The following is a 14765-nucleotide window of genomic DNA, read 5'->3' as shown; positions in this document are numbered from 1 at the left end:
GCACAGTGGGATCTGTCTACACGACAGCCTTAGAGGGAAACCGGACCTCTGCCCCCCACGGGGGACAAGCCCTGAGGACACGAGCCAGACACAGGACACGCACGGGGACCCCACGCACACGAGGTCCCAGAGTCGTCAGACTCACAGACACAGAGAGCAGACTGTGCGGCTAGGGTTGCGGGAGAGGTTGGGGGGTCCGCGTGCCGCGGAGACAGGGTCTCCACAGGGGCAGTGGAACATTCTGGAGCCAGATGGGGGGACGGCTGCACAGCAGCGTGGATATGCTTGGTGCCCCTGAACTGGACACTGAGAAGTGGTGAAGATGGCAAATTTTATGTTATTTGTATTTTAGCAATTAAAAAAAAAACCAACAACCAGAGCCCCAGGCAAACACTGAACAACTGACGGCGACTCATGGAACCAGACGGCCGCCTCCTGGGCAGCCCGGTCCCAGGGATGCAGCTCAGAGGTCTCACACCACCTCAGAGGCTGGGAACTGGATGGGGCCGCAGCTGGAGGGCGGGAGGGTCCCAGCACAAAGGAGGGTCTGAAAATAGTGAAGGCCTCGCAGGATTAGGGAGGAGCCAGGCCTCAGACAGAACTACGTTCCTGAGCCCTAAAATCGGCAGCCGAGTATCCTTTTAAGTAGAAATGCTATGTTCCACGAATAAAACAAATTAGAAGATATTTTTATACTTAGAAAAATGGATTATAGCTCTTGGCAACACACATGCTGCGGTGTCTCTCTGGAAAACCATAATTTAAACTGAACATAGCGCTTTTGGCACGGGTCACCTGGCCGTTCCCCTCGGGCGCCTCTGGTCAGAGGGCAGCGTCCACCCTGCAGAAGGGGAGGGGGCACTCAGGATGCCCAGCCCCGAGCCTGGCCAGGCAGAGGGCCACGGTGGGGTCCAGGGGAACCTGCCTCCTGTGGGGCATCAGCACTTAGTGTCCTCCCTCTGCCCCCCAGCTAGACCATTATCCCTGGGGCCTGAGAGCCGGGCTCAGCAGCCTTGACACCATCCTGGGCACGACCCTGGGCCAGGTCAGACAGGTCACTCCCCTCTGTCCTGGAAGGCGCTTGAGGCCTCGGAGCATCTGGGACGATTTCACACCGCGAGCAGTAATAACAGTCATTATTATAATACATACCCCATAACTCACCCCGGCTAGCCAACATGCCACTTTTTCATCCCAGATTCCTGACTGAGCTCTTTTGATTCCCTTAAATGTGGCCTTCACCCACACGGCTGCACTGCCCAGGGTGTCCCACATCACAGGAGGGCTCCCTGCCTGCCAGCCCGCCAGGAACCCGGACGGGCTGGCAGGGGACCCCGAGGGGCATCACGGGGCAGCCCCATAGGTCACTGCCTGTCCCTTCAAGGGCTGGCTGGCCCAAATTTGAGACTAGAGCCGGACGCAGACGTCCACCCACGGGGCCCGGACATCCTGGCTAGGGCGAGCCCAGTCCGGCAAGCACCTTAAAGCTGCCTTTGTACCTGAGCCTCTGAGCCTAGGGCTGGGAGGCTGGACCTGCCAAGACATCATATTTGGAGAGTTCTGGTTGCAAGAAGGTGACCTCACTCTTCCCACTCCCCAGACTGCTTCCATGGGTCCCCGGCCTCAAGAAAAGCCAGCTATGGCTCCCGGCACGGAGTGAGGTAGCTGGCACACTGAGCCTGGGGATGGCCAGTCAGCCCCTGTCCCATCCCAAGGGGGCCCTGGGGCCAGGCTCTGGGACCTCCCTTGGGGGGCAAGGAGGGGGTCCTGCCAGGATGAGCAGGCCAAGCCAGCCACCTCCCTATCAGCCACATCCTATCTTTGTGGTGCAGGGGGAAGTGTGCAGTGACCAGGCCCCGCCAGGCCCGGAGGGGACCCATGTGCAACCACAGACTGAGCCAAGTCATGGAAGGAGGCTGCTCTGGCCACAGAGGGAGCCATGAGCCAGATGCACAGGCTGAGGAGGGATGACGGAGGGAGGCGATGGAGGACAGGAGGGGGCGGTGGGGGTCCCGCAGAGGCAGCAAGGCGCCCGTGGATCACAGGCAGTGAGAGAACACCATGGGCTCGGACCCGCCCCATGGCCTCGCAAAGGGCTTGGGCCTCATTCGAAGAGAAGCCCGTTGGAGGGCTTTACTTGAGACCTGAGCACTCGGGTGCGGTCAGCGAGGCCCCGCGTGGATGGCAGCCAGAGGGCCCAGGGAGGGATGCCCTCAGCCCTCGGCCAGGGCCCCACATGGAGCCAGGGACACGTGGCTGCAGGAGCGGGGCTCCCCTACGGGGAGCAGGTCCACACCGCATGTCCCTCAGCCCGTGACCGGTGAGGTGGACAGAGCAGGGTGAGCGGGAACAGGAAGGAACGCTGTTCTGGCAGATGGTGGGGCTCCAGGTCATGTGGGCAAGACAGCCATCGTTTCAGCCTCTGGGTCCATAAACTGCTCCCTCCTGCCCATTTGCCAAGGCCCTGACGCCCACGGCAGGGGAGGAGGCCGACATCTGCAGCCACTGCCTTGGACGGGGTCCAACCGAGCTGCAAGGACCCCCATCCACAGGTGCGGGCCCCACCTCCGGCGGTTTAGATGAGACATGCTCCCTCACTGAGCCTGCCGTGGACAGAGGCGTGACCTTCCAGAGTGGATAAGGAATACTCACGTCTACTTCTCCTTGGTCAATCACATAGAAGTTATCCCCTTCGTCCCCTGGAATAAAAGAAAGCAGAGGCTGCAGACACTGTGGAGGGGACCACGTGTGGCACTTGTGGCCTCCCTGAGCGCAGTATATCGCTTCACGGAAGCCATGCAACTCTGCGTCCCACCCATTTTCCCTTGTTTAAAAATAAAGCTTGTACAAAGACCATGATGGTCTGACACCCACGGACACAGTGACGTGGCCGGCACGTGGTCCCGTGGCATGGTCACCCATGTCTCGCATGAGGTATTTGACTCTGTTAACGGGCATGCTGAGTGACATGCTCCGTCTCATTAGTGACCTTCCTCAAGTGCGGACAACGGGTTTTGTGTTCATCCCCAGGCACAGCCATGGCCCACGGCCCCAGCGCTCTGGCTCAGAGAAGCAGGGAACCTACCTTGCTGTATGACAGTCTCCCCAGCAATGTGCGTGACAGGGAACATGGCATCGAAGATGTCACTGGAAGAGAAAACACACCACGTGTCAGAGCCGAAGTGACGGGGGGGGCGTGGGGACCTCACGGCATCACCTCCCATGGAGTGAAGGGCTTGGCTCCCCACCTGGGGACAGATAGGGTCTGTCAAAAATGGAATCACACCGGACACATAGCTTTGGACACAAAAAACGTAACACACCCCCTCTCCCGTCGGCAAACACCATCCTACGAAAACACTATCTTCTGCGTGCCTCCCGAGGGGAGACACTTCCCCTCAAGCAGCGTCCTGAGACCCTAGATACAGAATGACATGTTAGACACACAGAAGCTGGAGAGCCTGACTCCGGTGATGCCAGCAGGCAGCTGGGCCATTTAATTTCCCGACTATGGTGGAATGGGCCAAATGGGCAGGACACGGACAGTGGGGAGGGGGAGTGTGCCACTGGGGACTCTTTGTCTCTGCTGACCACGAGGAGAACGCAGTGTCAGAGGCCAGGCTCTTGCTCCTAAAATGCACAGCGGCCTTCAAGAGACAGCACCCCATCCCCCATGGGTTCCCGACGGAGAAGCGGGCAGCTGGGGCTTTTCTGGGGCAGAGCTCAGGGCGGCCTGCCTCCTCCCACCAGAAGAGTCTCAGAGACCTTCGCCAGTCTGCTCAGGCTAAACCTACCTCAGGGGGACTCATAGGCACTGAATCCGGGCTGGGCGCCCAGCCGCCAGGAACAAACGTGGAATCAGATATGTGAGCCGCCCTGGGCCCTGCTGTTCCCAGGATCCAGGAAATGCTAACAAGTCCTTCTCAAAGTAGTAGCTGTTTTCACCGAGGTGGGGGGGAGGGTGGGGCAGGGGTCCCTCCCAGCCCCATCTCCTCCCCACTCGGCACAGACCTAGTGTCTGTCCCCTGGCCTGGGCTGCCCTTCTCAACCACACCTTCCCTGGAGGAGCAGATGGGTCTGGTCTGGTTTTCTGCATTTCTTTAAAACCACAGCATCAGGGATCTCAAAATGAGCAGATCGTTAAGAAATGATTTTTCAATTCCTACCTCACTGTTTAGAAACTTGCAGTGGTAATGGTAAAATATTTCCCCAGATGCCATTACCAGTGAAGCCAACCCTAGGACCCAGCACCACGCGGCCTGGACAGGGGCTCTGCACGGCCGTCAAGCCCCACGGTGGGCCCCAGCCCACTGCCCATTGCACACACGGCTGGCGGGCTGTGGCACGCAGACGAACCTATGAATAGGCCTATGGCTATCATTCACACGGAGGTCCTGTTTCTTGATGCGTGCGTCCACGGAGAAATGCGGACCTGGTGAATCCCCTAGCGGCTGTCGTCCCTGGGCCTGACCCAGCCCCCCACTGACCACACAGGCCTCCCCCACCCAGGGTACGTTAAAAGCAACGAATCCCAATCTGTGAACAGCAAAGTCAGAGAGCCCCATTTCCTCTGGAAGAAGATAAGGCCCCAGCACCCCCCAGCTCATCACCAAGGCTTAGACACAGGCGGCGTATGGGACAGACGCTCGCGCTCCTGCTGGCTGGGCCCAACCCCCCCAGAGGCCCTCTCTTTCCCCATCTTGAGTCCTCAAACAAAACCCAATCCTTCCTGCTTCTTAGCACTTAATAGTATTCAAAGCCCCTGTTTGCTTCTGCTGTGAAAAGAAAACCGGTTTTCTATTCTACTCTGGAAGTGACCTCTGGAAGGCTTTCCTGAAGCTGTCGCCCGCATCTCAGGGAGTCGGACACGTGGGTCCTAACGCCCCCGCCAGGATCCGGGACACTGGGCTTGGCACTCAGGCATCAGGGCTGTGCCAGGCCCGGGGACACAGAACTGTGAAGATGTTCCAGTTCTCACTCCGTGAGGCCCCAAGGACGGGACCAGTGCTGGCCGAGTGCCCTTCATCTGTCCGCTTGCTCTGAGGTCAGACCCGCGGCTGTCTCATCCAGACGAGGAAACCAGAGACGCTAAGGATCTCTGCCAAGGCCCACAGCTGGGAAGAGGTGAGGCCGGGCCACCCTCCTGTCTTCCCATGCAGGGCTCTGTGGGGTGCCCAGGGCTAAGCAAGGCCTCCAGGCATGGAAGGGGTGGCGTGTTTGGGGGCACAGGGCCTTCCAGGTCTCAGGTGATGGGAGGCCCTGATGCCAACCCGGGGGAAGTCACTGGCCAGGGAGAGGTGCTGGTCATCGCTAGGAGGCAGAGCCCTCCAGTCCCAGAGGCAGCCCTGACAAAGAGGCTGTTCCCTGACCAGCCCCTCGGCTCGATGGTGGGGTTCTCAGGCTCCTGGGTGGCCCCAGGCCAGAGCAGGTGCCACTCCCTTGATTGCAGGAAGCAGCTGAGAAAGGGGTGCCCGCTCGCCTTATCCCAGTGTCCCTTATGGCCCTGTGGGCGCTTTTCACCAGAAACCCCCCACACCCCCGAGGGAGCCCAAGCAGCCGAGGGACCCTCAGCGTTGGACCAGGAGGGACAGGGTCAGGGGCATCCCCTGTTAACTGTGCTTGAATTATAACTATTTATCGGTACTATTGGTTTTTGTCCCTCCAAGTCAGGGGTTGGTTCTCTGCCCTGTTGTAGCACGGACACCTCTGCTTTCCGCTTCTGCCTACACACCCCTTTCAGAATAAGGGCTTACGGGTGTAAAGTGGAGTAAATAGAAAAACCAGTGAAATCGACAGCACAGAAACGCAGCAAACTGCTTCGAGAATCAGCCTGCAGCATCGTAGGCTGGGCCTCCGTGCTCCCGCTTCACGCCATGACGTCAGGCAGGCCCGGTGACCACCCCAGTGCTGAGGGGACCACAGGCGTAATATTCCAAGACGATCTGCAACGCCAGGACACGTACGGAAGCGCCCATGCCGCCCTCAGGGGACAAGATCACAGACACCGCTCAGGCCTCAGCAGCCTGCTCATGACAAGGAAAGGCCATCCATGTTCACACAAGGCTCCTTCACAGCCCTCCTGCCTTCCTCCGTGCCGGCCGGGCCTCTGAGCTGGGGGCCAGGACCCCGAGCAGAGGACTTCTGGCTGGGACTGGCGTCAGCTGATGGGCAGGGAGTGGTGCTCCTGGACCCCAGCCACACCTGGGCCTGGACCCAAGCGGAGCCACCGTGACACTTGGGGCCTGCAAAGTGCTGGGTCCCCTAGATGGCCCCCGGCTCAGAGACCACAGCCCCTTGGAAGCTCCCACCTGAATCACTCCTCATCCTGGTGCCCCTCCTTCCCTGGGCTCCTCGCTCTTGCCCTCCAACCCCTGTTGCTGATGGCATCCTAACATCCTAGTCTCCAGCCGACTGTGGGTCCTGAGAACAAAGCCGGTGTCTTCACTGCAGCCTGACACATGGTGCCCAGGCTACGTCTGACTCACCATAGGTCTTTGGTACAATATGGTTGGAAGGACAGAGGTTGGATGGGTAGATGGTGGATGGACAGGTGGAAGGATGGGGACTAGGGGGTGGGGGGTGGATGGGTGGGTAGTGGTCCCGTTTAAGTTTCTTGGTGTTAATCGATTGCTCCTCATTTTCTATTTCTTCAGGTGCTAACATTAGACCATTTTCAAAGTTAGCTCCCAACATTTAAAGATTGACAGTTAGAAAAATCCAAATTTTTGGCTTTTCTTTTAAAAATTAAAGGAAGCTCTAGCAACACGGGTCCTGCATTCTCACAAAGCAAGACCTCAGTCCACTCCCACCCTGGTCAGAGCACAAGCTCTCGGGTCTGCCACGATCCCCAGAAGGGCACGGATTCCCGGTCCTCGGCCACGTGTGTGTGCCAAGCTGCTGATGTGGCTCACGCTCTGGGCGTGGCAAGTGCCCACGTGGGACTTCGTCACAAGGGGGGTCATCCTGATAGCAACCCAGGGACCTGCCTCCACTTGTAAACTTCCCTGGAGAGACCCAAGGGGCTGAATCTTTAAGGACTTAACCCATCTGTCTGTAGAATGGGCACAGCAGCCCATCTGCCCTCCTAGAGCTCTGGGAGCCTAACCCAGGTACTGATGCTCACGAAGCCTGGTCAGGAGCTTCTGCCAGCATTTCTGCCACTTCCAGATCCCACGCACACAGCAGCGGGGAGCCCCTTCTCCTAGTCCTGCAAAGACAGTCACGCACATCTCAGGAACCCCTGGGAGTGAATTCGAATGAAGCCAGGTCTTGGCCTGCCCTCATTTCTTAAAACGTCTTGTTTTGAAAGATGTGAGACTTTTGGACGCACAGGAGGACCTGGGGTCCAAGCAAGAAGCATGTCCTACCTCCCACTGGTGACGTCAGGAGAACAGAGAGCCACATGGCACAGATGCACCATGGTAGGTCTGCACAAAGTCACGTGTGTGTGTTGATGAGGACCAGAAAGAACAGAGACCACCCGGACTGCAGGAAACACGTCCAGTGCCCAAACGTGTGTTTTGCTGACTCCAGAATGATGCACGGATGGGGAAAGTGCCCCTGACATCGGTCCGTCCTCTCTAGAAGTAGATCTGAAAGACCCCAACCTGCTCTTGTGCTCTGGGGAGAATCTCTCCCTGGCTGTTTGGCTCGAGGGTCACTGTCGCCAAAAGAAGGCAGCATCCTGGGCCCGCGGACAATGCCCTAGGGTGCTGGGCACCACAGCAATGTCCTCTTGGACGCTGCAGGTTGTGGTGGGAGGGACAGAGCCAGCGCTCCAGACACAGCGGCCCCGGGTCGTGTGTGTAGGCGTCTCCACTGTTTGGGTGAAAGCTCACTGTTTTTCTCTACAGACTGCGAGTTTCTAAATAATTCTCTCTAAACAGTGATAACTCAGGCATCGCTGAGGGACTGTGCTGAGATGCGAGGTCCCACCCGCTCCTGCTGGAGCCCCAGGAACACGGTGTTTGTTAACCCCGGGGGGGCCTCTGCCTCAGGGGCTGCCGTGGTTTCTTAGGCACACGGGCCCGACTGGAGGGTCAAGCACCAGCCATCCGCTGGGGCCACACTCAACTCTGACTCAGTCACCGGGAGGCCATGGAGAACAAGGCACATGCAGTGCCTGCCTCTAGAGGCACCAGCAAAACAAGGGTAGACATCAAATGGATGGGGCTTTCTAGCCGTCATTCATTCATTCAACAAACACAGACCGACCAGTGCCCTTCCTGCCTCAGCCTGTGGCAAGAACACAGGTGAGAAAGAGCAGCCCAGCTTGCCACTTGGCAAAGATTTCACAAGAGGCATCTGTGCCCCTGTGTGGACAGCCATCAGCAGGTGGCTCCTCGACCTGGGGTCCAGCAGTCAGGATGTTCCAGAAGCAGCTAATGGTTTTTATGACGGATCAACTAGAGACAGAGGACGGGCACCAAAGGCTCTGGGTCAGGACCATGTCCCGCATGTAACCAAGCTTGGCTGGAAATCTCATCACACTTCTGCACGACGGGCTCAGAAACAGGACCTGGGAGCCAAGGGAAGAGGGAGTCACCTTTAAGGGCCCATCTCCTGAGACTCAGATTCTGGATCTTTTTTTTTTTTTTTTTTTTTAAGATTTTATTTATTTATTTGACAGACAGAGATCACAAGTAGGCAGAGAGACAGGCAGAGAGAGAGGGAAGCAGGCTCCCCGCTGAGCAGAGAACCCAATGCGGGGCTTGATCCCAAGATCAAGATCATGACCCGAGCCGAAGGCAGAGGCTTTAACCCACTGAACCACCCAGGCGCCCCTCAGATTCTGGATCTTTCTTCAAGGAGTTCATGCTGGCAGCCAGGTCCGGGCTTCCGGCTCTGGGTCAGGCTGAGGGGGGGGCAGCAGTGGCACGGAGAAAGCCCGCCAGCAGCAACTCATCCGAGGTTCAGCCAGGGTCAGCATGGCCTCCCAGCAGGCCAGCCGGAGACAGTGGGCAAGCAAGTTCGCCCCCCAGCCCAGACTCCTCGGGTGGGACACCTGAGGTGCACAGAACTCCCCAGCCTGGTCTGTCTTCACCTCTTCCAAGAAATCCCTGGGACTCCTCTCCCTGCACACCAGTCAGGGCTCCTTGGCTCTCGTGCTCGTTTGCAGAGTGGTTGGTCTGAGCCCCTTAGGAATGGAGGTTAAGGTTCACTGTCTCGCAGCCCACGGCCAGGGCTTCTCCTGGGGGAACACAGGTCTCTGGAGGCCCACGCTGCCCAGTGCTCTCCCCACAGTGCAGGGGGCCTTCCCAGCTGTCATGGGAGTTTCCTGGACTCCAGACTGGCCGCATGTCCACACCCACAGGCCTCACTGCCCTCTCTGAGGGAGCACCGAGGGGGCCCAGGGGTGCTATGTGGATGTCAGTGCCCCGGCACATCTGAGCCATGAGAGGCCAAGTCTGGCAGCCGTAGGCCGCTCCCTGGGGTGCTGGAACACGCGGGCCATGTCTGGCACCTCCAAGGCCCCTGGGACTCCATGCCTCGCACAGTGCAGGGAAACACCCAGCCCCTGCCATGATGCAACAGGTGGAGGGAAGGCCCAGCGCTGGGACCCTCAGTTCTCTGGAGCTCAGCACAGAGAGGCATGAGCTGCCGGGCTCTGTAGCCAGGAAGAGGGTCGAAATCCATCACACGCCTGCAGGGTGACCACAGGCCAAGCTGAGCCTCAGTTTCTCCATCTGTAAAATGACGCCATAGAGAGAAGCGAGCTCACAGGCACAGTGACTGGCAGAGGGCACGGCTACCTCATGGTGTGCCAAGGCTCCTCCAGTGGGGGTGGGTCCTGAGTCATCTCCTGCCCCAGACAACCCCTCCTTCTCCGACAGCTGGAGCACAGTGACCCCAGGTGGCCGGCTCCTCCCGGCTAGTGGCTGTGGAAGATGGACAGCAGACCCAGAACACTCAGAATGCCCAGTCTACTGTGCAGAGCACTGGGTGGTCTCCCGTTTGGGGCTATTAAAATAAAGCTGTTGGGAGCCCTGAGGGCTCCGTGGTTAATTGTCTGCCTTCAGCTCAGGCCATGATCCCAGGGTCCTGAGATCGAGTCCCCCGTCGGGGCCCCTGCTCAGCAGGGAGCCTGCTTTTCCCTCTGCCCTCCTCTGCAACTTCCCCCGCTTGTGCTCTCCCTCTCTAAAATAAATAAATGAAATCTTTAAAAAAGAAAAGAAAAGAAAAAGGAGAAAACTAACACGCAGGTGTTTGTACGGCCTTCTGCCACCACTGCTCTGGGACAAACGGCCGAGAGCGCCGCTGCTGGGTCACACGGCCGGCAGTGCAGGCCTGGTTTTCCAGGCTGTACCATCTGACATTTCCCGGAGCCATGACCCTCTTCTCCGCATCCCCGACAGCTCGCAGAGCCCTGCCTGCCGCTCCTCCCGGCGACCAGACAAGTGCGGCGCCTGGCGTCCTGTGCACAAACTCCTGTCCCCTTAGACGCTGGTGGTCGGAGAATCTGTTCTTGCGTGTGTTCCCCTCTTCAGGGAAGGGTCTCCCCCGGCCTTCTGCCCAATTTCTCAGCAGGCGGTTTCGTTTTGCGTTGCTGACTTGGGGAAGTCTTCGAGTACTCCCGACACCCAACCTCATCTAGGCCAGTGGCTGGCAAGCGTGTCTTCCCTCCTCACAGGGCCCTTCAAGAAGCAAATGCCTGCCCTGTGAGGAGGTTGGCTGACCGCTTTTCCTTTCACAGATCACAGCCCTGATATCGAGGAACTCTGCTGCTCAGTCCTAGGGCCCAAAGATCTTCCCTTCCCAGTTTCACAGTCCTATGCTAAGTCTGTGATCCATTTTGAGTTAAATTCTGAATAAGATGGGAAATTTCGGTCGAGGCCTGCATTGAAAACCTACCCTCCCCCACTGCGTCCTCTCGTGTGGCTCCTCTGTGGATCCCCCCGGGGCCGTGCGCCTGTACCGACCCGCCTCCCCCCCATACTATCTCATATTGTGCCATGTTGTTTTCGTGCTCCCAGGCTCTGAACCCTCCCATATCAGCTTTAGCATAAGCCTGAGCTTATCTACGTCAATCTGAAACACTGCTGAGATCTTGCAAGCAATTGCATTAAACCCACAGCTCATTCTGGGGACAAGTGACATCTTTACTATGCGGGGTCTTCTAACTCACGGACATGGTACATTTCTCCGTTTACTTGGGGTTCGCTGACTTGTTTCCTCAGCGTTTTGTAATTTTCACCCCATGCATCTTGCAAACGTAGAGTCTGGACCTAAGCTTTTCGCTCAATTTAGAGGGACTGTAACGACATCGCGTTTTTCATCTCAGTTTGCACAAGGTCGTTGTTTGTATATGGGAACAGGTGATTTTGGCAAGCTGACCTTCCGTTCTTGATCGGACTGAACCTCCCATCAGTGTCCTTAGGATCTCGCCTGCACAGAACTCTTAAAGAAACCCCCATCGAATCTCCCGCAATATGGGAGCTCCCAGCACATCCCAGGAAACGCACTGTTGTTACTGGAGCCCCGGCAGGGCCGCGCCTTCCATTTCGCCTCTGGCTCGCTTTAACTGGACACAGTGGTGAACTCAGGGGTGCCTGACGGCAACACAACGGAAGGCCCTGTAATGACCCTAAGGCTGGAAAACGCAGTCACAGCTTCTGTGCGTGGAGGGCAGCACCCTCACATCACAAGAACCACATGGATGGACATCAGGGTGCTGTGTGCGTTTACGTACACTGTCTCCTTCTTACCCCATGGCAGGCCCTGCGATGTTGCCACATAGCCCCCAGACGGCAGACAGGGGCGCAGATCTGGTATGTCGTCTGCCCACAGACACACATGCAGGTAAGTCCAGACACAGGGCGGCCATGGTCAAGTTCACGCTGGGCCCAGCAAGGCCCGGGACCCTGGATCTCAGGAGCTGCAGCTCCCCCCAAACTCAACCTCACGCTACCTTTCTAAGAGGAGTTTCAGTGTTTCTGGACGGGTGGTGCACAAATACCCAAACTGGGAAAGTCTAATGTTCATGAACTTTTCCGGTTCTGCAAATCCAAGTGCTGAGGGGCAGTGTGGCAGGTGGAGAGGGCATCAGAAGACCATTGCTTCCTTCCTAGATTCTAACAACGGCTATAAAATTACTGAAAAGAACAGCAAAACACTCCCCGAACTGAGCCACTTGCAGAATCATCATTATTTCCACACAATTAAACCTTGTTCTCTGCGAAAGCATCACTTGGAAATGGGCCTGTTCTCGGCCTGGACCCCTGAACCTGCAATGAGCCACATAAAATTGATTACGAGTTAATTGCTCCATGAGACGCTTAGCTTCGAGCTACAGGCCATCACAGCCCTAGGTAATTAAGAACAAGCCATGTTAAACAAATGAAATTAAAACCAAGACAAATGCTTCAGTGGGCCACCGGCCCCCTGGTAAGAGGAAGGGGGTTCAAATCAGGAAGGTCCATCAGCTAAGCTCACTGTCACACAGGAGTGGGGTGGCCTGGCAGATCTGAGCCCGTGATGCTTCCCAACAGGGCAAGTGTTTCTAAGTTAACTGCTAACACGTTTCGTGGTATGTTCACTGAGTTGCACAGTAGGTGGCTGGCTGGCTGCAGACACCACCTACCCTGTCCCTCTTTAAACAGACCCGGGCACTACAGACCCGTAGTGTGATGGGTAAGCGTCCGCTGACCGGGACGCAGCACACCCAGATGATGTCCAGACAGCCAGCCAAACGTTCTCTCCAGGCTGTGGGGTGCTTCTGGAGGAGATGAACACCTGAGCCAGAGGGCTGAGGGGAGATGGCCACCCCGAGGCAGGTTGGCCCTGTCCCATCCATTGAGGGTCTAGAGGGGACAAAACGGGGAGCAGGGGAGTGGGCTCTCTGCATGAGCTGGGACATTGCCTCCTCCTGTCCCTGGAGCACACCCAGCCAGGCTCCCGGGTCTCAGGCCCTCAGACTTGGCCGGACCACACGGCCGGCCCGGCTGGGTCTCAGCCTCCTCAACCATGCACACTGGCTCCTGTAATAGATGCCTCTTGTATACCTGCGTCCCACTGGCCCCGTCTCTCCAAGAACCCATACGCCCCTGCGGCCAGACACTCACCAGCTACTGAAAACAAGACGTCACTGAGCACGGAGTATTTTTTAATATTGGCTGACTAAACATAAACACTAACATTTTTTATAAACTATTGAATTGAAAGATTACAATTGTTCTGGAAACATGGCATTCAGAGGTTTTTCTTAAGAGATTTATTTCTTTATTTTAGAAAAAGCAGGCGTGCAAGGGGTGGGGAAGGGGCAGAGGGAGAGCAAGAGAGAGAGAGAGGAGCAGACTCCCCACTGAGCACAGAGACCAGAGCCTAAATCTAGAGTCGGATGCTTAACTGACTAAACCACCCAGACACCTCTCACTTAGAGGTTCTATACCTGCACTGATTTCTTTTGCGCTTTGCTTGAAAACGGTCTCTGTCCCGATATCTAGTGGCCTAAGGGTTCTACATCTCCGGGCAACCCACCCAGGTAAGACCCCCTCTCACGCTGGAGGTCATTCTAAGAGAAAAGGCTGGGAAAGGTGACAGCAACTGTAAACACATCTCCAGTCACTCAGACCCAAATATGAATCTGAAGCTGAAACTGGGGACTCTGACCCTGTGTGAGTGGCCCCTGGAGGGCCTGCACCCTGGGGTCCGAGTTTCCTGCTAGAAGACCCCGGCCCGCAGAAAGGCAGGATCGGGGTCACTCTCTCCTCCCCCATACCTGGTCCCCTCCGACCACCTGGGCTGTCCCTGGTGGTCAGACCAGAAACGAGTCTCCTGATGCTGCACTTTGCAGGTCTTGGGTGAAACATTCCCTGGCCCCCCAAGAGGCCTTCCCTAGCTGCTGTGTCTGGCAGAGACCCTCCCCCACTCTAGAACAATGCAGAATCACATACTGAGGAGCAAGTATGCGGGGAGTGAGCTTCTGCGTTCCGAGACACAGGGAGCACTCCCGAAGCTCGCGAAAGCCATGTCGTCTGCCAAAGTCACACAGCCAGCAAACAGCAAGGCCAGGCCTGAGCCCAAGGTTGTCCCAAGTGGCTCTCCCTAGACACCTCTGGCTCCCCTGCCTGACTCAGCCTCCACTTACCAGCAAAACGGTCTCCAGCACTGCTGCCTCTCAGAGCATAACCCAAGCCCTCCACCTTCTAGAAGCTTTCCTGGGCTCCTTCCCTTTTGGTGCTGAAACTCTCGCAGGCCTGGAATTTGAGGGCTTCTCAAGGGCAGGAGCCAAAGCTCTACCACCCAGCTCATGACCCCTCACAGCACCCTGCCCAGGACAGAGCACACGGCCACGCTCAGGGAACGTGGCAGCCCTGATGTTCACCCCCCGCCCCAGAGCAGAGAAGAGCCCTCTGGGCCTGGCCAGACACTGGCGCAGGGTCCCTGCGAGAGTTTCATGAGATCACGCAGATCAAGGTCTCTCCAGGTCCACAGCGGGGAGGAAACCCCGGTCCACAGACTTGTGTGAGTCCCCGGGCAAAACCAGCTCTGGAGACAGTGATGTCTTCCAGCCCCACAACCAGTCTTTAGAAAACTTTCTTTTCTAAAAGGTCGGGGAGAGGTGCCTGGGGGCTCAGTCGGTGAAGCGTCTGCCTTCAGCTCAGGTCATGGTCCCAGGGTCCTGGGATCGAGCCCCGCGTTGGGCTCCCTGCTCAGTGGGAAGCCTGCTTCTCCCTCTGCCTCTGGCCCCCACCCACCTTGTGCTCTTTCTCTTTCAAATAAATAAATAAAATCTTAAAAAAAAAAAAAAAAAGGCCAGGAAAGGT

The 14765-nt window shown here is 57.2% G+C and overlaps 1 protein-coding gene across 5 annotated transcripts in view; it reads right to left on the bottom strand.

Annotated features, from left to right (window-relative positions):
• The window catches only part of PRKAR1B (protein kinase cAMP-dependent type I regulatory subunit beta), a 79796-nt gene that overhangs the window by 29260 nt on the left and 35771 nt on the right, over nucleotides 1-14765 (bottom strand). For all 5 annotated transcript variants that reach the window (XM_047713596.1, XM_047713597.1, XM_047713598.1 and 2 more), the window contains 2 exons: nucleotides 3086-3147; nucleotides 2653-2699 (listed from right to left, as the gene is read on the bottom strand). In XM_047713596.1, the coding sequence (XP_047569552.1) occupies nucleotides 2653-2699; nucleotides 3086-3147 (109 nt within the window). The remainder of the gene's footprint in view (nucleotides 1-2652; nucleotides 2700-3085; nucleotides 3148-14765) is intronic.

This window comes from Lutra lutra, chromosome 18, assembly GCF_902655055.1.
Source record: "Lutra lutra chromosome 18, mLutLut1.2, whole genome shotgun sequence".
Classification (NCBI taxonomy): Eukaryota; Metazoa; Chordata; class Mammalia; order Carnivora; family Mustelidae; genus Lutra; species Lutra lutra.
Note: the sequence above shows the minus strand (reverse complement) of the source record. Positions and strands in the feature narration are given on the sequence as shown.